Raw genomic sequence first — 23,187 nt, forward strand, 5'->3', positions numbered from 1 at the left:
AAAGTATCTGTGTATTCCAGAAGACAACATCAATGTACGTATAATTAAAATATCAGACTGATATCTATGTAATTTTATGAAATCACTCTTTTGTACCAACTTATCAACATCCTTATGCTGCATGAAGCACCACACTGTTGAACACACATCGAGAACGACATAAACATCCAAGTTGATCCGTCATTTCCAGTAGTGCAAGAAATAGACCATATCATTGTTATTTTATTAGTAAGTCATGCATTCAAAAGTAAAAGTACACTTGTGTTATATGTGTGTCTTACAACTTAAAGAAAATAATAATGATTTCAGGATATTTTCCAAACAATTTTTTTGAAATAATGATAACAATTTGATTTTAAGGATAATCTTTTAGACATTTCACAATTTTTTGTTTGTTATATAACAACATTTTGCATTATTACCTTTTTTAGATATTATATATTTTACATTAGAATTATTTCTGATACTTTACTAACATTTGTCGGATATTTTGCTCTTTTTGTATTTTACTGAATTTTTTTAAAATTAAAACAATTTAAATCCTTTTAAAAATATTTGTTATATTCCTAATATTTGTGTATTTTTTTACATTTGTATTTCGTCTATGCATTTGACATTTTGATTAAAACATTTTGACAACAATTTATTGCCCTTGTTTGTTGCTACAAATAATTTCCTTTTGTATGATAATAAAGTTGTGCAAATTTCATATTCAAATCAGACATTTTATTCTATAAGTGAAAAATCATAGTACACATTTTTAAAGTTATTCCGTGATCAGATATACTAATTGTCTTAAACCAGTCAGATGAAGAATGTGTCGGTACACTGAATCAGCCTTCACATGGTGCAGTACTACAACACCTGCTCCACAGATCGCATCTGAACGTCTCCGATCTAAGAGAAACGACATGAACGTTATCTCACTATGGGTAAACTGATGATGTATCAACAGTAAAAGAGCAGAAGTTGAAAACATTTGTGATACACTATAGAAAGAACTAAAATATGTAAATTAAATCACATACCTGCACATGGGGAGGTGCACTGAGGACATATGTGACAGAATTTGCAATATCTATTGCTTCCAGGGGCTGTAAGAGAAGTGAACAGTGAAATAATATGCTGATACTTATATCAAGAATACTCATGGCATGTAGGAATGATACCTTTACCTTAAATCTAGAGCATACACCAGCAGCTTTATCAGGATTATCTTTGTAGAGCCGCGAAAAGAAGTCTGTCTTCACTACACTGGGAGAAATGCACTGCAAAAAGAGCAGTGTTGGGCAAGTTACTCAGAAAGTGGAATAAGTTACCTTTTACATATTACTCCTTTAAAAAGTATTAATATCAATTTACTTATTACTTTCTATCAAAAGTAATTAGTTACATTACAAACCACTTACAAGGCTGCAAACAGACTCTTTGCATCATTGAGACAATCTCAAAAGACTTTCTTGTAGAGTATAAAGTATGATCTCTTACTGTGGCTCTGATGTGGGTGTTCGCCTCACGCAGCTCCTGTCTCAGGCCCTCCGTCAGGGCCGTCACAGCGTACTTGGTGGAGCTGTAGAAATGTCCATCAGCACTGCAAACTACACGATGTCCACTCATGCTGCCGCAGAAGAAGATAGTATAAGTTGTAGGAAAAATTAACCAGGTCAGCACAAGCATTTACCTTCATGTATTGATATGGCCTCAGTCACTAGTGAACGTAAAAACAAAAACACATGTTATTGCCATTTTTCTTTTTTAAAAGACACATTTGACTACGTGATGCAAGAAGATTTCCAGCGTATGCAACTTTTCTTTGTCCTACTTGAGAGTTAACTGAATTATCTTTAGGTTTCTGACTGTTGGTTGACCAAAACAAACAATTGGAAGACGTCGGCACGGTCACACATACAAGTATGCAGCCCAGTGACCATCGCCTGCCGAGGCGATATTCACAAAGATGCACACTAGCTTTTTGCTTGCACAGAATGAAAGTGAGCAAGAGGCAAATGTTAAGTTTGAACATGTGTGACCGTGCCTTCAGGCCTCAGGGTATTTAGACCTAACCTAACGATAAATGGAGAAAATATTCTGCAGATTTATCAATAATGAAAATAATTCTGGCTGCAGCCCTAATAAACGGGTGATTGATTATTTTACCTCCTACATTTTGTAATGTGATAATAAAATCCTCAGATCTATTGAGTCGGGCAGTGTTGCAAATCGTCATAGTTGAAATTTCAATGGTGATGATATTATTTAAAATAACAAAGACACAGATTTAGGTGAAAAGAAGTGATGTTAAATAAACAGAACTTCACAAGCTGTACCTGTTTATGTTTATGATGTGCCCATCGTCAACATTTCTTTCCTTCATTGACTGATACGCTTCACGGGTGCAAATACACAACGCAAGAACGTTCACCTGCAAGAAAAAATAAAAAGTAAAGATATGACCTTCCAGATTATGGCGTCCAATCTAAAGAAAATTGACATCAGCACCTCAGAGGAAACAGAATTTTCCTTCATACATGGAGAGGTAACTTAATCATTGATTCTTATGTACAAAGAAAACTGCATTTTAGCTATGAATCACATGTAGGAGACATTTTCTTACTTTTAGTTGATACTGGACTTGATGTGTCCATCAACATTTGCTGTGTGTTCTCATTGTGTGGGATTTGTTTTGTCTCGAGTTTTATGCATCTAATAAACTGGAGATTCACTGATCTGAAATAATGTCATGTTTCACTATTTTTGACTCGTCATAGTAGCAAAATAAGTGATGGGTCAAAGTGTCTCACTAAGCCAAAACAGTGTGACAGCATGCACAATAACAGGACCCGGAAACAAATGCAGCTAAAACAGTGTAGTAGTGTAAACACATCTATTTAATTATAAGCATTAGATTCAATTCCTAAAATTAAAAACATTTGCATTCTTACATCCAACATGTTCTTCCAGCCGCTGGTTTTTCCATTTAACAGAGACTCTGGATGACCTAAGCCAGCGTTGTTGATGCACACATCCACCCCTTTGTGCTGCTCTTTGATGGCAGCAAACATGGACACGATCTCCTCCTCGTTGGTCAAGTCACACTTGAAAGGCACCAGGACACCACTGTGGGCTGCACTTTGACACTCAGCTGCCAGTTTCTGAAATCAAGATGAAAAAGGTGTCACACAATCAACTTTTTAATCTACTTTTTTCAGTTGTTCACACAGGCCACCCATCTGTCAATCGTTGGTTTTATTCTGTCATGTTCAAAAATATTGTAAATTGGTAGACGAGAGAAAAACCTTGCACAACACATAATGCAACTGAAGGGAAAGTATTTATTATTTAAATTAGTGAATAAGGTGAGGGGGGGGGGGGGGGGGGGGGGGGGGATTTGTATCTGCCTCTTATGTGATCTTCTGCTTTTTTATTCTTTAGAGTTAAAGTTCTTAACTTGGGAGATAAACTACTTTTTTTAAATTATTATTCAAAAGGAATTATGAATATTTTATGAAACATGTTCTGATTTCTGTTAACTCTGGAACGTGTATAATTGGTTATCTCCCAGGAAATGGTTCATCTGAGGTGAAGAGTTACCTAAACAAGAGGCACTCATTCAAGTTATTATATTTTCTGTGTGGAATGGCTCCTCTGTCTCTTTTATTTTATTAAATAAAACTAGATACAAAACACTGGAGGAGAGCCTGTATTACATTGGTCTACATTGATTCATGGATGATGTATTGCCTTATTATATCACAGAAAGGTTCTTCTCTAGATAAAAAATATCTTACAGTCATAATGAGTAACAAGAGAGTTTAACGAGTGTTTATGGGAGTTTATTTGTACAGGAAAACCCAAAAGAACAATGTCCTGTCTTGTGGTGTCGTGATCACGATAAACATTAACTTTACTAAACAAACAGACAGTCTATGAGGGCGACCCGACAGATGGATTGTTTTTAGATTTTCTGCAGTCTACAAAAATGCTTTTATTAGTCAATAGCTGGTGTTAAGTACTGCGAGAAAAACATTTTTCACGTTAACAGCTGTGGGTTTCATCAACTAAGTCCTCTAATAGTGTCACGTGTGTTTGCACTTCTGGCCTCAGGTGGACTGTTGCTCACATAAAAACAAATCACTCCCAAAAGTGCAGAAATTAACTTTAAAGTTCAGAGCAAACCTGTATCTTTTCGACGTCCCTGGCACAGCCCACCACCTTCATACCGCAGCGGACCAACTCCTCCGCTACGGCCGCACCAATCCCGACCGAAGCTCCGGTCACCAGAGCCACTCTGCCCCTCCAGCGGTCCATCGATAACCTCCTTAAAATACAGATCGCTTTCAATAATAAGGAGAGTGACACACACTTTGGTAGCAGAGAGGTAGAGGCAACCCACAGCTCCAACTGTCTGCTCTTGAACGCAGCACAGAAAGTAGTTCAACTCGCTCCGTCTACGTCACTGTGCTGCATTCATTAAACATGCTAACTGTGGGATTTCGCATCACCCAGGTGGTGGCGAGTGCTTTTGTCATGCAGTTCAAATTGTAAAACAAACATACATATACAAGTAGATTCAGTCTAGAAGTGTTTAAGTTAATTAGCAATATATTTCTAGTTCCTGGAGCCCTCCGGTTTTCAGCCATAATAAGTAAGGAGCCTGTATACAAAGTCGGCGAAGCAAACTCGCTAACCCGCCATGATGGGGACCTGCGTACATCACAACTTTAAACTAACTTACAAGCCCTCTGAAATGTCTGAATATATCCTTACATACAATTCTTGTTTTTTGTGCTTGTACATGACACTAACATGTTAAAAAGATTAAATGAGCATACAGGACAATGTTAGGCTGTTGCTGCATGAATGAGGGAGCCAACAGGAGCCTAAAGCAGAGGTCCAGTCAGCTGCCGAACATCCTGCTGCCACCTACTGGCGTTAATGGGTATTGCACCAAAATAACAAATCCACAAAGACTGAGTTTATGTCGCTCAGACATGAAGTAAATCATCAGCAATAGAGTACATGTAATCATCATTCCTTGAAGGGAATAAAACATGTGACCACATATTTTATGTGTGTGACAGCAGTAACACAATACTGTAGTAGTTGTAGATTAATTGTCTGTCATTTAGTGATAACTCCTCAAAGAACATAAAAAAATCCTTGTTGTACCTGAATAAGTTAATTTTGATCAGTTGGAGATTTTTCCATCAACCAAATCTCAACTGCATCTTTAAGCTGTGAGTATTCAGGCCAAATCTTGTGAATAAGGGTCCATACATTATCTGGTGAATATAAGTATAAAGATATCAGGGCTCAGAAGTCATAAATCTAAAGCATGTGGTGTGGGGGCGTGATTGATAGGTGAGGTTACCTGTCTTATAACAGGTTGGTTGAACTCTGCTTCTGGCATCATCTTCCAAAACAATTATTTCAAAGCAGGCAGACTCGGACAGATACAGTACATTCACAATGCTGTTAGCACCAGTATTATTTTATTTTGCATCTTCCATGAGGATTGTCTCAAGGGCAGGTAGGTTCTCAAAGAAATTTAATTGATTAGACTTTGCAAATGTATTTAGCCTCAGGCATTCTTTATTTTTTGTGTTTTCTTTTGAGGAAATTGATGACATAAAACATTCTTCAATTAACTGGGCTTATTCATTACAAAGAAGAAATTCAAAATATGTATTTACATTTGTTTCGGCTGGAGGCTTGTATTAATTCTTGCTGTTTTATAATTTCTATGCAATGACTAAATTCAAACATTTTTTGTAGATTGGTGCTACCAATCCCAAGTTACATGCAATCACACCTGCACAGGTAAACCTCAGGACAAACCATTTACAGTTTAAATACAATTTTAAAATATAAATAGTGGAGTTACTTTTTTCTCATTCACCTGCCTTCATAGGTCCAGAGGTATGGGGAGTGGTTTTACCGCACTGCAGTGGCAAATCTCAGTCTCCAGTTAATATTGTTACAAGGAGAATTCTACCAGATGAACGTCTCACTCCTTTTCACTTCATTGGCTATCAAGAGGCTTTTCATGGTCGCCTCATAAACACCGGTCACAGTGGTACGTCTTTGTGATAATTGCAGTTTTATTTGAGGAAGAAGATTTGTTAAAAAGATGACAATGAATTATTTTAAATCAGCTTGACTAAAGTAAACCGACTGTGAAATAGTCTCAAGGTAAACCACTGAGATGGTCGTATATGGCAAAGCCTATCTTTAAATTTGAAGATGCTGCAAAACATTGATAATCTTTTAAAGTTTGCGCTATAGCCAAATCCAAAAAGGCTCTATGTAATCATCACCAGAGGGGTCTTTTTGCCTGAATTTTCCAGTTCAACTGGATTTACCCTCTGGTATGAGGATCAAAGGAGGAAATCTGGCTGCACCATATAAAGCAGTTCAACTTCACCTGCATTGGGGCAAAGACGGAGGACCTGGGTCTGAACACACGGTTGATGGAGAACAATTTCCAATGGAGGTAAGAAACATGGGTATGGAAGTGTGTTATAATTATATGATAAAGCCACTTTGTGTACTGCATTCAAATAAATGAAATATTTAATCATTTTATGCCATCTACAGATGCATATAGTCCACGTAAAAGAATAATACGACTCTATATCCCAGGCTCTAAGTGACCACACAGGCGTGGCTGTTCTTGGCTTTTTCTTTGAGGTGATTTCATTTGATTATCATATACAAAAAAGTGGTTAAAATGTATCTGCTTAAAAAGAGTTTGATAAAACAAAGATGACAAATTTGGTGCCCAAGGAAAGATTTTAGCTGGTGTCTCTGGCATTGCAGCCAATTCCACCACCAATCATTGTGTTCACACACTCCACAGAAACTGCGAAGCTTTATGTCTTTGAGTCTAAGCTATGCAGATCACATATAAAAGAAAAACTCTATCAGCTATTAGGGCGATGCCTCGGCATGATGCTGCAGCCAACACAGAAAAAAGGCCCTGTGTAATAGTTGTATTGTTGTGGGCTTTTATAAATAATAGTATTAAAATAGTATTAGTTAGAAATAGTAAAAGTTATAATTTTCGAATCTTTTTTTCTCCCCTCATTTCGGGTGCCCCTTTGGATGGATGGTGTCCCTAGCATTTGCATATGCCGCTGATGCCTAAGGCCGGAGCAATATTTGTTGTTCTAGACAAGCGTCTTTCTTATGAAAATGTTGTCAAAGTGGGCCATAGGTTCAATAATTGCAAATATATAATTTCCAGGTTAGATCCCAAAGTATGTGAGTTCGTGATTTTTCTGTTATACTTGATCAACTGGCATCAACATTTTTGGCACGTTTCAAAGTTTAACCATAACTGGGACAGAAGAACAGGACTTATTCCTTGTGAAGGAAAGATAAAGGATTCTATGGATATAATGGTTGCAAAGATAGTAAAATAAATTGAACCCCCGATATAGAAAAAAAAGTATAAATGGTCCAAAAATCGTGCCTTGAGGTACACCAAAGTTAAGCACAAGGAACTTTGAGAAAAAAATTAGCTAGGACTCTTTTAATGTTGTGATAATTAAGAAAAACCTTTTCAAAACCTTTGAAGATCAAAAGTAACAGGAAACAATTCAACTGTAACAAATCACCAGGATCAGTTTGAACCAATCCTTCCACAGTATGTTTTCCCAACTTTTACAAAAATGCCAAGTAACTTGAACATTTTATTCTTTTCAGAAGTCCAAGTCTGCAAATAAGAAATTTTATCCACTTCTTAATGCTCTGAAATACATCACACGACCTAGTAAGTCATATCTGCTGACGTGGACAAATAAGATCATTTTGCATCATTATCTTCAATCCACATTGTGTATCGGGTCCTAAATGTGCTACTGATTGTTCCAGTGTTAGGCTAAAGTGCAATTGTTAAGAGATAACATCACAAAACACCTTTTTAACACCTCAACAATTAATAGATTAACAATCAAGCTGTCACCTTGAACCTCTTTGTTGTCTAATAAAACGTTTCTGGCTAACTTATCTTGTTAATATTTTATAAAACCAGCCAACAGTACGACACTGAAAGGCGTGTCCCTGGAAATGTTCATACCTCCTGAGAAGAATAGGACCAAGTACTTTCGCTATGATGGCTCCCTCACCACACCCAACTGCGCTGAAGCTGTCATCTGGAGCCTGTTTGAAAACACAGTTCCTCTAAGCAGGAAGCAGGTAATTATTTTCACAATAATCTAAAAAAAAGATCTATATTTGAACACAATTTCCTGCATTTCTGCTTTTTTCCGAGGAATTTTAAACCTATGCATTAGGCAATGATTAAGATATGCTATCATGCTTAGTTTAGTCGTTCTGCCAGAAAAGTGGGAACATCAGAAAAAGCTGTCTTATGCTCTGCCAGTTTAACCCAATACCCTAAACATCACATGCTGTGGTATTCAATTAGGGAAAGGGATCAGGGGTATACCATGAAACATACAATAGATGGTGTGTGTGTGTGTGTGTGTGTGTGTGTGTGTGTGTGTGTGTGTGTGTATGTGTGTGTGTGTGTGTGTGTGTATGTGTGTGTGCTAAAACACTCCATAGTAACATTGTTTTAGAATACTGAGAAAGAGAAGCATTGCGTAAATAATTTGAGTGGCCTCCCACCTGTACCACTGCATCCACTGTATTTATAGAATTTGTCATTTTACTTTTTCACCTGTCTGTTGTGATTTTTTATTACAGCTCGCTGTATTCGCCCAGCTTCAGTTTTCTAATGGAAAGCAGATGGTCCAAACCTACCGACCCGTGCAGCCCTTGAATGGACGGCAGGTGTATTACTCCGGAGGCAATCTTGCTCAGCTTAACAATGTGTTACTCATCACGTCAGTGCTGGTATCCAGTGCACTCTACCGTCTCCCTCTGTTTAATTTACTACACCTTTATAAATAAATACTGCAGTATATCTCCACTGATGATTGTCAAATAAAATATATATAATGTAGTGTGTATATATATAAAAAAATCAAACTAATGTGTGAATTAACTGTATGTAATGTGTGCGATTTTGTTGTTGTAAAGACAACCTCATGTGTCAAAGCATACGTCATTAGCATTTTAAAATATTAATTGTGATTTAAGTTGTCGATTTTGCATCTTGTTACCTCAAAATGTATCTATTTTCTATTTCTGCAAAAAACTGCACTGCAGTTTGCTGACAATAGTAATCCAATCCTGATTACTGTAATGCCCTTTACACTGTTATCAGTCAGAGCGTCACCTCCCGTAACATCCACCACGTGGCAGCACCAAACAAGTCTGAATGACTCTGGACTGTGAATGTATTCAACTCTGGGTAGCACACTTAAAGAAGTGCATGACTATCCTCAAATGTTTTATTTCTATGTTTAGCCATCCTGGGGAAGTTTAATCTCTCATAGCGTGACTTGCTAATGAACCCACAGCCGTGATGTCATGAGACAGTTAGAAGTTTGACTGGACAGAAACAGGTGTGTGTTTGTGGTGTGTGTGTAAGCACATACATTTGATAGATTCATTGTAACTGTTCCAACATATTAACGCTCTAAATTATATTTCTTTAATTGCAATAACTTAAACTGCAGCAACCCTTTTAAAGGAAAGATACATTTACAGCTACCGTTGTAGACAGCAGAAGAAGATTATTCTAAGATTACTGAGCAAAGGTAAAACATAATTCAATCAGTCCTAATCAGTGACCAGGAAGGATAATACCCCGGGGTCATTAGATGATGCACTTGTTTTTGGCACCCTGACAATCTACAGTATACCACTATACGTACTTGAGGAGATCACTTTGGATATAATCCCATGTTGTTGCACAGGAATAGCTGTCTAATGTAATCACAGTCTCTGGCGCAACGGTGCTGAGATAATCTGCGGGATGCACAGTCATGCTCGACTTCTGCAAAGTTGTTTTCTTGAAAAACACACATATGAACTCATTATCACATGAAAACATAACCTTTACGTGTGTGTGCATGTAATCTTTGACAATGTGAATGCCTTCAGTATTTTATTCCATGCAGCAAATTCAACTTTTTTGTCAATTCCTCCATTTGCAACCGGTTATTTTCTTCATCTGCTACACAACTGTCTGCATGTCTTTTCTTCTTTTCCTTCACTACCACGAACATCTTTTCTCGGATTGTGCATGCCGCCCTTCCCCCACTTCCTCTTATTTCACTTGGTGTGACTCTGAGGTTTTGGTTGTCGTGACAACAGAGGACACGGGCCCTCGTCTATTCTATTTGCGAAGTTTCTGTTGTTGCAAATATATTGCACATTTGCTGCTGGGACAGCGAAGGGCCTTGCACCACCACCACCCCACCCACACCTTGTGAGAAACTTGCAGACGTGAACGAGTTCTCGGAAATATAGGCGCGATATGAATCTCTTCCTGTGTAGTCTGTACAAATGATTCTGGACTATTATTTGAGGACAGTGCTGAGGAGCAACGTACTCCCTTTGCAAACATTTAACATGAAATAAGCTCACTCAATCAATAGGTCTGCTAATAATCTTTGATTTACTTTGATCTTTTATCATTATGTTGCTATTTCAGTCAAAGTACACGCCTCAATGCTCCATCAGTATAGAGTACTATTGTCCTGAGGTCATTGATACACATCCACATTAGTTATCACTGGGATCAATATCGGTCGACTTCAGTGGCTGGCTTCTTCTTTAAAAGCAGGTGTCGCGCCTCATAACTGCATGTCCTTAAAAGGGATGAGCAAACACTTGGCAGCAGTGGTGCAGTCTGACAGGGCTTCATGGGTGTAGGTTATGTGTGTGTGTGTGTGTGTGTGTGTGTGTGTGTGTGTGTGTGTCTGTCTGTGTGCAGATGAGTCCACTAAGATTTAAAGTAAATTCTGAGGTACTGTTACTTTGCTCTTGTATTTCTAGATTGTGAATCTTTCTTACAGTGTTTTACATTAAGCTGATGGCTACAGTTACTTTACTGAGTAAGATTGTACGTGAAAAAAAACAATACTCTGAAATAAGCTGTATTATTATCACGAAACAAAAGTATATGGACCAACAACCACCAGCAGCTACAGGTTCATAATGCAAGAAAAATATTTCAAATACACTTCCCTGCATGTGTGTGTGTGGGCGTACGTGTGTGTGTGTGTGTGTGTGTGTGTGTGTGTGTGTGTGTGTGTGTGTGTGTGTGTGTGTGTATGTGTGTGACTGTTAGAGCTTTTCCTGTGTTAACCACGTGGCTCAGACGGGTTAATAAAAGACCCTGTTCACTTCTGGGTTTTCTTTCTTCTCGTGAGTCCAAAAGCTGGTAAGGTAAGACCCTGACAGCATTTGACTTTATTTAAAATCTGATGATCGCTGCTTTTATTTGTTGTATCCATCCAATTCAAATGCACTGAAATACACAGGAGTAACTGCTTTATGTCTCATTATTGTTCTATATCAGCATCGTTTCGAGCAGCGTTACTGTCAAATGCTGTATGTGCAAACTGTTTTCATGTTTCTCAGTTATAGAACAATGTTAGGAAATGTGCTTGTGTTTCATTTAATGTGTGAGAACTTGCCTTTATTCAACCCGTCATGTCTTCAGTGTTTGCGGCGGAGCAACCAGAAGTTACCGATGTACAGTGTTGTCACCCATAAAGTAGAAAGCACTACTAAACTTCAATACACAGTGTAGTGTTTCCTACTTTATGGATGAGTATACTGTTGGCTGCAGAGAAATGCACAAGAAGAAACCAACGGACTCTGTGAAAGATCTTAGAAATCTAAGGCCCAATCCTGAAAACCTGCAGAATGTTTCTATTGCTTTTGTAATTTTCTTTTGTTTTATGTTTATTTATTACACATTTAGATGATAATGGTGAATGTGAAAACCTGCCAGAAAAGAAACTGATTTAAATTAACATAGTAAAATCATACACCAGTAAAAACAAGTAGCTAAGATTTATAGTTAAAGGAAAGCAGGTGAGCATTGTACAGATTCAAGACAGTTTAATATCAGTGTCTGCTTTACAGTTGTTGCATTGATAACATGAATATGTTCCTTTGTACAAAGTCTCTGTTGATAAATAAAATTGCTGCAAAACTCAAAAACATTTTCACCTAAATTTTACACATGAAAAAACTATGATCTAATTATAGAAAATATATAAACAGGGTGTAAGGCAAATATGGATACACTATATAAATACTCTTTCCAGGTCTTTTCATATTGTTTTTGATTGTTAAAATATATATGATTTGTATTTGTCTGTACTTTTTTCACCAAATGATTTTTTAATTACTGTTACTGTAGAAATAAATATTTCTTTGAATAAAAGCTGCTGATTTCCCATTGTGTCTGAGACTTGGCATTTGTATTAAGCATCTTAGCGGGCCCTTTTCTTCTAATTCCAGGGTAGCGGCTGCAGGTAGTTTGATGGAACCAAACCTCTTCGTCCATGCAGATCCCCCTAACATTGAGATGAAAGTAACATTAGTGTGCAAAAGCCAGTGCAATAACTAACCAATCAAACCAATCATTGTATTGTAATTGTAAAGGTGACACTCACGTAGTAAAATCCATCTTGATCCATGTCACCTAACACGTATATAATATCTCCTGAGCGAAAGCCAAGTTCAACCTTTGAGAGAAGAAGAGTTTTGAGTGACACCACAAACCATATTGCTGTATTTAAAATAAAAAAATAAGACTGTATTAGTACAAAATGGTTAAAAACTTCATGTATCATGATAGTGCTTACTTCACTGTCCATGTTGGGTGAACTTTCCCATGGATCGTAGTCGAATAAGGCCACCATTCGTCGAACGACCACATCATCGGTGATACTGGTTATATCGCTCAGATCCGGCGTTAAAGACATATCTGTGGGCCCAAATACACAAACACTCCTTTGAAATCACAACTTTAATGGTAAAATGTGTCTATAAGAGCATTGACGCTAAAGAAAATGACTGCTCAAAGAGCTGATGAAGAGTAAACAACTACCTTTGAGCAAGTGCACTGAAAGAAATCAGTGTTTCATTCACGTTTTTTGTATGATTTCTGTATTACTTTTACTTGCTCTTATTTGTTGTAGTAACATTCACAGCTCAGTGGAAACAGCTTCCCACACAATATGTTGTGTTATACTACCCCTATTTTAGTGCTCTGGCAGTGTGTTACAGCACAGTGTCCTGCAGAAACAGGGGGCTGATACCTGTATGGTCCACAGGGAGGAAGCCCTGCTGCATGAGTAGATGCTTCAGGTACTCATCATCCACTGGGATTTCATCCACCATGTTACTTGGCACATAACCGGAGAGACCACCAGACTCACCGTGATAGAAACCATCAGAGTCTGTGTCTCCAAACACCTAAAGAAAATGCAGAGAAAAGAAGAAAAACAAGTATTTGCATGTTGCAGCAGTGAGCATATTCAGTGAAAGTCACATCAATCAGTTGGAAAAGGTGACAGGAAATAAAGAAGAAAGCTGATATCTTTCTACACACTCAGCTGGCCTGAATCTAGCCCAAACAGGAAACAACATCACGTTCTTTCAAAGAAGCTTTTCAACTGATGAAGTGAGGAAATACTCACAACTCAAACATATGAGTTACACATGGCAGAACACTTGAACAGCACCATAACAGAATTGTACACCTTTTTTACCTGCTCTACTTTTACATTAAGTTGCAAAAAGCAAAATGACATCACATGTTGTTTTTTACCTTGATTATCTGGCCTGGTACAAAAGGCAGCTCTTCTGCGGCCATCTCATAGTTGGGGGACATTGCAGCAGGGTTGTACGGGTAAAGTGCAACAAAGAGTCGGACAGTGGGTATGGACAACTGGCTCGCAGTCTCAAGTTCCCATTCTAAGAGCTCCTCCGGAGTAGCAATCTTCACTTTATCTGGGAATATCAAAACATCCAACTCCAGCCGTGTCTCCATTTGCAGCAGCGTGAGCGCTCGACTGTCCACTTTGCAGACAGATGGCTGCTGTACACAGAAGACCACGCCTTGCCCTTATCCTAATTTGAGTTAACTAAGCTAAGCAGAAGGAACAGTAATCCTCTTTGAAGTAAGTGGAGAGATCCATTAGTTCAGCACTGGAAGACTGCACAGTGCACCGTAATGGGAGAAATGGTTTGCAAAAGAAACCTCTAATATGTTAATTGGATCAGATAATAGCATGCAGTTCTATTAGGCTGCTTCTAACATGCATGTGGCTGCTGAGAGATCTTCTTGTGTCCATCAAATATTACTAAAAGGCATACAATTAATATATTTCTAAGAAGGAAATGTGATGGAAAAAGAAGTTTTCCCAACATGTATTGAAATATAATCAAGTTCATTCCCAGAATTAGAATATAAAGGTTCTCAAAAATGCCTGTAAATACTTTTTGCATAGACTCTGGTGGTAAAAAAAGAAGCTTTAAGTGTGAAACCACACATTACAATAAAATAACTAAAAATAAATAATTCTATATGAAGCCTCAGATCAGGACAATATTCATATTAATTGAAACATTGGTTGAATGTAAAGAGGCAGTATTTTCCTCCTCATACAACTTGACCCAGTTTACGCTTCACTGAAAGTCAGCACTTCCTCACCTGACCTGTGGTCAGGTGAGCAGGTGATAATCTCCTCCTGCAGAGAAACGGAAGGTTCAGGAAGTAGGTTGTGGACACGGCTGACTTCAGTTGTTTATTGTGACCAAGTTTCTGGTTTGGACCCCCCCCCCCCCAAAAAAAAAAAATCTAGGTGGTTTCCATCATTCATATTAGAACCAAATTACACATACCCCTCAGCCTTCGCATTTCTATCGTGTGTGTTTAGTTTGGATGTGAATTACATTTTCTTGTGTCAGTTTCCATTAAAGGCAGTCGTCTGTCTCATTTGATCAATGCTTTTGTGTATTTTTTTGCAGCCTTGTTGCTTTGTATATTGTTTAAAATGTATTTTATAATTATATATTAATTCATCAATGTATTTAGTAGCAATCCCGCATTGATTGTACTTAGTTTTTGTTCCCTCTTTCTCCTATCTATCGTGTTTGTACCTGTTGAAGTGGGTGGCGAGGTGCTGCATACAATTGTCTTTACAGGAATAAATAAAGTTGAATTGAATAGTCTTGATTTGTCCTGTGCCACTAACTGAGGGTACTGCGTCAATACGTTTTTATAAACTGCCTGGGAACAGTTTTGTTCTTACAGGTTTCATAAACTTTTTCGCAACAACAACAAATCTTACTTTCTTATGCTTCACACTGCAGAACATGATGTCTCAGCCTCAGACACCTTAATTTCCACGTTTGGCCAGAAGAGGGGGCTGAGAACAAATGTTTCTCGATCTGCTTTAAGTAGCTCATATTGCTGCTTTGGTGAAGATGCCACACAGTGTGAAATAAATATATAAAGTATTGGGACAGCATCAATTGTGAAATTGATGCTGAGATATGAAATTGCGGCCTCCTATTTGCACGGTTATCTCTCAGGATGGTTATTTTAAAAGAGCTGCACAAATTCAACCTCACCGGCAGTTTGCTCTTTGCATCACTCCCTGGTGTTTGGCCTTGAGGACAGGAAGTGCTCTGATCTCAGATTACAGTTCAGGGACTCCTTGTGAGCCATGATGTCATGGTTAAAAAAAAATACATTAAAATTTAAAGTCTGAGAACATGGGACAAAGTCTATCCAGGATGCGACATTTTAACATGTCAGAAGATGTGTTACATTCTGTTTTATTGTAGTTAATAATAATAGAGTTGTTAAATTCACACCCAAACCATGCTCTATCTTAAAAAAATCAGGGAAAAGAATGAAATAAAAATCAAAGATCACTTTTGTATTAAACTGGGAAGGACATTTCTCCCCTTAAAAGTTATTTTTAAACAAAAATCTTGACCCTAATTGATCTAATTTGACATTTTTCTAAACACAATGATGATCGTCACTGAATTTGTTGACCTGTATGATTTTTATGTTAGAATCAAAGTCTGATTAATATTCGTTAAGAACACAAACTCTAGAGAACAAACTAAAATGACAGATTTAGATATGAAACATGACATGAATGACTCTCATGCTTAATAAAACATTAGCAACTTTCAAAAATACAATAATGTTCCAATTTGTAGCCAAACCATGAAGACACATTTTTCACCATTATTAAACGGATGACAGCAGAGAGGCAAACTGGAAACAAGCAGCGAGAGAGAGGTAAGCAAACAACTATTTGCTATATAAAGATATACAGTGGAGTAATGAGTGAATGAATGAGGTCATTCTCCCTCTGTGTGTGTTGTTATCCGAGCTTCTCCTTGCTGTGTTGACATAGCCGGGCCGAACGCGCGTGCATTAAGTGCATGATCGTGCATGTTTGTGCATGTGAATGTGGCCCATTCCCATAGCTCTGGTTCTCCCTCAGGTAAACACTGTTTGCTTCGTCAGGCCTTTGCTGTTGTTTGCGCTATTGGCGCTGCTAGCGCCGTTAGCTACAAGCTAAGCCGTCGCCATGTCTGAGCGGTTGAGAGGCAATAGCAATGCTCCCAATCTCGTATATAGCAAGACATTTTAAGAAGTTAAGACAATACAAGGGAATGCACAAATAACCGTTGAATCCTTCTAATGTCTCCTCTGATAATCCAACAGTTCCTAAAATCTTAAAAAGTATCCCAAGCTCCCAGTAGGACCTCTAACAGTCACCATGGTGGTGAGCCCACGGGGCAGCAGGCCTCCTAATAAAACTTTATTTGTCTGCCCGTTTGCTTGAGACCAATTCTCTTTTTATGGCCAGTCCAGGAGCACAAGGCGTCTGACCCCGCTGGTCTGAGGGTCACTGAGGCTCACTCTACTGGGCTGTGAGGAACTCAGTCGTCTGTGCATGCCTGCGGTCGTGTTACAAGCACCCACAATAAAAAAAAACGTAGTGGGTAACTCCCGGTGTAGTGTTTGCCCAAGGGTGTAATTTCCACTGGGGACTGGGGAGGACATCACTTTTACTGTTTCAGGTTGATTTTCATTAAATCTCTTTGAACATTGTCCTTATACTGTCCAGCGGCCACAGCCCAGATGAGAGAAGACAATGTTAATGACTTGTTTTGGACTTGAACCAGAAAGTTGAAAGTCCACTCTTCAGAATGTTCAGTCTGATTAAGCAAGTGATATGCAATTCATTACAAAACACACTTCAAGGTTCAAGGATTCAAAGTTCAAGAAACATTTATTGTCATTGTGCAACACAGGGTTGCACAATGAAATGCTCTATAGTCTAGTCTATGTAAGGCAACACAAACAAAACAATAACAGCAGCGCATTTTGTATCAGGCAGCATGTGAACAGCTGCAACAAAACATGGCAGATAACATGACTGGCACCGTAACATTAAAAAATCCTTCCTCCTCCGATGTTGATAAATTTAACCTGTTCTGTCATACAAGCTCCAGTAATAAAGAAGAACAGACAATAAATTCTGAAAATTCATTTGAGCTACCGTTGTGTAACCAAGTCCTTAAACTTGTACAAAAGGTGCTAGGTTAATGTGCATTATTTTTTTTTTACTATAGGCTGTTCACATTTTAATATGCAGATTTTACAATTATTATTTTGTTAGCTTGATATGATGCTGGTTCAGTTTTGTTCTCTTGTCCAGATTAAATTGTATATTCGGTCCAGATTCAAACCACAGTCTGTCCATTGAATGTGAGCCACCTCTGTATAGGACTTTCTCATCTCCTCGACATGGGCCCAGCGGTTAACAAATACCTGAGTCACACCCTAACCCCAACATAATCCTACGGGCCTCTAGCTCCAGCATGCAGCCACAGAGGACTTCATTTCCCACAAGGCCTTAGGCCCAGCTGCTCCCGTCTATCCATCCCTTTACGCCTCTGGTTCCCAAGTACGGAGTGTTACATCATTGACACAGACACCCACCTTTCTGAGTGATGACGCAGCCGAGGGAGAGCGTGTGAGGAGGGGTGAGGGAGGGAGAGAAGAGAGGGTGTCCCGTCTGCGCGGAGCACAGACAGACAGCAGGGAACAGCTGCAGCATTAGGTTCGCGTAGGATTTCACTGCATTGCGATTTAAAATACCAATCATTTCATCCCCAAAAACTCAAGTAGAGCAGCTCGACTAAGCAACTAAATATCATTTGAAAAATGGTTGATCGCGAGCAGCTGGTGCAGAAAGCCAGGCTGGCTGAACAGGCTGAGAGATATGATGATATGGCAGCTGCTATGAAATCGGTAAGTCCATAAATAAATAAAAAGATAGTAATTATGACTTGTATGAAAATGTTTTGCTCTCTTTGCGTAAAGGTGCGTACTGCAATCTTGACTGTATGGCTGTAAATCTGGGGGTTGCACCACTGGCTTGATGTTTCAGCGCTACAATCCAGAGAAAAATCATATTTAATATCTTCATTGCCTTGTCATGAATTCATTTGCAGCTCAGCCTTTTTTTCTGAGTCGAGTCCAAATCGTCTGCTCCTTGGGCGGTGCCTTTCTGGTGGCCGTGCCGTTCTCTGAAGGGATATTACAATGAAATGCACACAGGCCTGATCTTGATCTCTCGGTTAATAAAAGGCTTGAATCATATAATGGTTCTGCTCTATTGCATTAGCTGCCTTTCCCCCTTTCTACCACCCCACCTCCCCTCCCTCCATAATGCCTAATTTATAAAAGCTTCTGCTGCTGGGAGCCATGTGAGGTTGCTCGGAAAAAGCCTATCAACTGCTGCTGCTGCCGCCTCCTCCTCCTCCTCCTCCTTCAATTCCTCCTCCTCCTCTTCCTTGTCTCTTTGTCATATTAATCAAAATTATATGCATGTTCAAAATCTGATCAATTGTCATGCTAGTATCCAATAGAGAGATTTTTTGAGCATGATTGCATTATAAAAGTGCTCCAAAAAGATCCCTTCATCTGCTCTTTGCTCTAAACAAACGTAGGAGGCAGCAGAATCTCTCTAGAATATTCTCTGTCATATTGCAGCGAGTCGATATGATCAGGATCGTGGGCTCCTCACTTTACTCCTCATACATGTGCATGTGCTCTTTCTGTGTCAGATTCCTCTTGATACCAAGCAACAATTTCAGGTCACTTTGGGTTAATAACCCTAATAAAGTGTAATATTTGATGCCTCACAGGATCTTTCGCAGCTCTCAATGACCGATGCTGAGGACCCAGCCTTTTGTCTGCTTTTCAAAACTCTGCCCCCTTAAAGAAATTCTGGTAACTGAAATCCCCATGGGTTAAAAAAAACTGCTGTGTCACACCGGCTCATACTGGAACCAATCGCGTCCTTGGAGTCTTAGCCGGGAGCCTGCATGAGCTCACATACGGATTCAAATCGTCATACGTACTTTAAAGGAGGAACATTTCGGCAGATATTCCTCAGGAGGGATGGAGTGAGCCCCTGTGGATTGTTTGTCATCGGGGGTTTCTGGTTGCAGGAGGTGGGATGAAGTGTGTGTGCAGGGAGGGATTCCTTTCCCTTTAAACAATCTGCCGTGTCAGTGCGGTCCAAACTAGGCCTTTCTGCAGGGGTGTGTGCTCTCACTCTCTAATCAAAGGGAATCCCTTGGCATTACAGTCAAAAAATGACAAAACGACATGGAAAATACAGAAGGTTTATTCTCATCGTAACAGCCTTTTGTGCAGCTTTTTAGACTGATTTTTTATGGATATGCTAGGGCTAACGATTTTTTTCTCATGCGATTGATTAATCGTTTGGGCGTAAAAATGTCAGGAAATAGCAAGAAATGCCCATCACAACTGACATTTTAAAATGTCTTGATTTGTCGGACTAACCTTTCAAAACCAATACATATTTAATCTACTATCATCGACGACTAAGAAAACATAAAATATTCACATTTGTGAAGTTGACACTGATTGTTTAGTCCTCTTTTTGCCTAAAGAAATTATCAAACTGAATGATCAAATCAGTTGCATATGATTCATTTCCTGTCAGTAATTCATTGATCCACTAATTGTTTCAGCTCGACAAAGCTTCTTGGGCTTTTTAGCTCTAAATGAGGATCTGGGTATTGATTGGATTATGGAGCCTTTGAAATTGCACATACAGTATATGACATTTGTGTCAGTCGGATGGATTCTCAGCAAATTTTTTAAATATATAATAATATAACTCTAATCCAAATGACACAGCAGTAAGCTTCCCAAGTATTGTAATTAGAGTGATGACCTATTTGTTTTGTTTTAAAAAACAACTATTGAGTCAATTGATTACTAGAAATCAGTTGACAGTAAATTCCTCCTGTTTGTCGTTTGCATGCGCACAGTAGGTTTACAGTAGGCCTCTCCATCTCTATAGCTTGAGCCCTGCTCTTCGTCCACTCAGTGTGTGACGTCTGTGATCCATGCGCCATCTTTGTGCTCCTCTGCCTGAGCAGAAAATGTTAAAAATAAAAAAATGTTAGTCCGTCAAGGAGGAGCTTTTCAGATAAAAAAAAAACAGCTTTTGTGAAGCCTACGTATTTCTTTATATTTCAGTCCCTGTGCAATTATTGATCTGAGAGAAGCCAATGCAAGGGTTGCTTTTCCAATCAAATAACCCTGAGTAAGGTGGCCTTTTTATACCAACATAGCCTCTTTTGACAATAACCCAACTTTCAAACTGATCCGTCAAAATCTAAAATTAACAGTCGATTAACTCAGAGTGATGTGACAGCGTGGTGTTTGAGACAGGTAAAAAGGTCAGCATGAGCCAGAGAGAAGGTCACTGGGACACGTGAACTGCCTGTGCAGTGATGGTTTTCCCTTACAGTGCAGCTGCCCCGGAGTGCTCGTGGGAACATTTTAGCCATCTCCAGCCCTCCTTTCCTTTCCCAAACCCCCCACTGCCGCCGACTATCTTAAATATTCTTAGCTAGCGTAGCTGTCCACGTGGCAGCTGGAGCTAAATGAATGTGAACTAAATGAATGAATTGTCATGGAGACCGAGACGTGCAGATGACAAGTGAAATATTGTTCACCCTCTGTGCTGTGAACTGTACTGTCAGTCCAGAGTCTGTCACCTAAAAAGAGTGCCTTTTCATAATTAAGACTGCAACTAACAATCTGTCGATCATTTTCTTGATCACTTGATATATTGATTGGTTTGTAAACCTCTAACTTAATGTATTCAATTTTTAAAGAGAGATGCAACAAAGATCTCCGGCCATGCTCAATCCACGGAAGTTGCAGTGGTTGGCGCTTTAATCCACACACCAAAGAGCCCCCCCCCCCCCCCCCCTCCCCCAATGTGACATCTTAAAATTGCCTCTTTCTTCCGACCAATATTCCCAAACCAAAGGATATTAGATTTACAATATATAAAAAGAAGAAAAGCAGACAATCCTCACTTTCGAGAAGCTGGAACCATAAAATGATTGCAGACTCTAGTAATAACGCTTGATTCTCTTGGATTATATGTCGTCATATTCTTTTCTTTGTATATGCAGTCTGGTGCTATTAATCAAGACTTCTGCTCTGGTGATTAAATGGTCCATTGTCTCCCTCTTCCAGGTAACAGAGCTGAATGAGGCCCTGTCCAACGAGGAGAGGAACCTCTTGTCTGTGGCCTACAAGAATGTGGTCGGGGCCCGTCGCTCCTCTTGGAGGGTGATCTCCAGCATTGAGCAGAAGACCTCGGCCGACGGCAACGAGAAGAAGATTGAGATGGTGAGGGCCTACAGGGAGAAGATTGAGAAGGAGCTGGAGGCCGTGTGCCAGGATGTGCTCAACCTTCTGGACAACTTCCTGATCAAGAACTGCAGCGAGACGCAGCACGAGAGCAAGGTGTTCTATCTGAAGATGAAGGGCGACTACTACCGGTACCTGGCCGAGGTGGGCACGGGCGAGAAGAAGGCCACTGTGGTGGAGTCCTCGGAGAAGGCCTACAACGAGGCCCACGAGATCAGCAAGGAGCATATGCAGCCCACCCACCCCATCCGCCTGGGCTTAGCTCTCAACTACTCTGTGTTTTACTACGAGATCCAGAACGCCCCGGACCAGGCCTGTCATCTGGCCAAGACCGCCTTCGACGACGCCATCGCCGAGCTCGACACCCTCAACGAGGACTCCTACAAAGACTCCACTCTCATCATGCAGCTGCTCCGAGACAACTTGACACTGTGGACAAGTGACCAGCAGGATGACGAGGGAGGGGAGGGCAACAATTAAAGAGAAACCACACTTCGAAAAAAAAAATATATATGAAGGGCGGGTGGACTTTGGCAGCCACTTTTGCCGACGATACTACCGCAGCAGCAGTTCTTTATTTTTCCATGTGTTAAAAGAAAAGAATCAAAAGAGAGGTGAGAGTGGAGGTTAAATCTTAGTTTAAATATATATAGAAATATATATATACAGTTGAAAGGGGCCTCCGTCTTCTTGATTTTCTCTTTGACATTTGCCAAAACCACTGATATGTCAGTCAATCAGCCTGAAGTGGTTGTTGTTGGATTGAAATGGCAGCCTCGCACTGGCATAGGAACTGATCTTGTTCTGTCAAGATAAGCTGCTTAGTTAGGTTTTTGCGTGATAGAGATGCATTTGAGTCACTTGAGAGAGAAAATGCTTGAATGGGAATGCCTCACAAAACTAGTTTGCATTGGTTCCAGTAGTAAGTCTGTATATGAGAAAGGGCCCTGAGAGCCCTCAGCCTGACGTTAAACTGACACAAACAACGAGAAAAGAGAAAGTTTTAATTGGATTAATTCCCCCAACATTTAAAAGGACAAATTAGACAGGCGTGGAATTGAGGACTTGATAGTACAAATTGATTCCCCTCCTTAAAGTTTAGATTGGTCTGTTATGTCACTTGAACCATTGAGTCATTGAGGTGAAGATTACGAAAGGCAGAGACTTAACAATTAAAACAAAAAAAAGTATAAAAAAAAACAAAACAAATAAAAGCAGCTTCAGAGTTTGTGGTTTACTTCTGTGTTTGTTTTATTAAATGCACTTGCCTACTATACTGTTTCTTCAGTGTAAGATGATGACAACAATAATATCGATTATTCAATATTGTGCATGCTGGTGATGTATTTATATACAGTAGCTTGACTTTATTAACTTATACTATGGGTGTTAAGTATTCATTCATATGATTGAGAAAAACAAGCTTTGTGTGTTTGTTGATTTCTAATCTCTGATTTATTTCGTTTTGTTCTGGTTTTTTGATTTGCTAAACCAACATG

The 23,187-nt window shown here is 39.2% G+C and overlaps 4 protein-coding genes across 4 annotated transcripts; 2 read left to right on the forward strand and 2 right to left on the reverse strand.

The window, feature by feature from the left end:
* Nucleotides 1–204: 204 nt before the first annotated feature.
* LOC142959368 (dehydrogenase/reductase SDR family member 11-like) lies at nucleotides 205–4,402 on the reverse strand. Its single transcript, XM_076100621.1, has 7 exons — nucleotides 4,177–4,402; nucleotides 2,943–3,152; nucleotides 2,328–2,422; nucleotides 1,489–1,618; nucleotides 1,176–1,268; nucleotides 1,029–1,094; nucleotides 205–897 (listed from the first exon to the last, which is right to left on the reverse strand). Exons 1-7 carry the CDS (start codon nucleotides 4,306–4,308, stop codon nucleotides 856–858), a joined length of 768 nt encoding a protein of 255 aa, XP_075956736.1. The 5' UTR covers nucleotides 4,309–4,402; the 3' UTR covers nucleotides 205–855.
* Nucleotides 4,403–5,436: 1,034 nt separating this feature from the next.
* On the forward strand, nucleotides 5,437–8,919 carry ca4b (carbonic anhydrase IV b). The gene is given in 8 exon segments (XM_076100969.1): nucleotides 5,437–5,530; nucleotides 5,776–5,820; nucleotides 5,912–6,076; nucleotides 6,348–6,493; nucleotides 6,598–6,690; nucleotides 7,708–7,774; nucleotides 8,036–8,199; nucleotides 8,713–8,919. Coding segments are annotated over 8 exon segments (948 nt in total). The 5' UTR covers nucleotides 5,437–5,469.
* A 3,464-nt stretch (nucleotides 8,920–12,383) lies between these two features.
* Nucleotides 12,384–15,071, reverse strand: LOC142959414 (RIMS-binding protein 2). Its single transcript, XM_076100665.1, has 7 exons — nucleotides 15,043–15,071; nucleotides 14,594–14,630; nucleotides 13,709–13,978; nucleotides 13,184–13,353; nucleotides 12,741–12,837; nucleotides 12,549–12,620; nucleotides 12,384–12,449 (listed from the first exon to the last, which is right to left on the reverse strand). The coding sequence occupies exons 1-7, from the start codon at nucleotides 15,069–15,071 to the stop codon at nucleotides 12,384–12,386; spliced, it is 741 nt and encodes a 246-aa protein (XP_075956780.1).
* A 3,033-nt stretch (nucleotides 15,072–18,104) lies between these two features.
* On the forward strand, nucleotides 18,105–22,607 carry ywhag2 (3-monooxygenase/tryptophan 5-monooxygenase activation protein, gamma polypeptide 2). The gene is made up of 2 exons (XM_076100944.1): nucleotides 18,105–18,229; nucleotides 21,512–22,607. The coding sequence occupies exons 1-2, from the start codon at nucleotides 18,143–18,145 to the stop codon at nucleotides 22,166–22,168; spliced, it is 744 nt and encodes a 247-aa protein (XP_075957059.1). The 5' UTR covers nucleotides 18,105–18,142; the 3' UTR covers nucleotides 22,169–22,607.
* Nucleotides 22,608–23,187: the final 580 nt, after the last annotated feature.

The sequence above is a fragment of the Anarhichas minor genome, unplaced genomic scaffold, assembly GCF_050575085.1.
Source record: "Anarhichas minor isolate MPS153535 unplaced genomic scaffold, ASM5057508v1 ptg000026l, whole genome shotgun sequence".
Classification (NCBI taxonomy): Eukaryota; Metazoa; Chordata; class Actinopteri; order Perciformes; family Anarhichadidae; genus Anarhichas; species Anarhichas minor.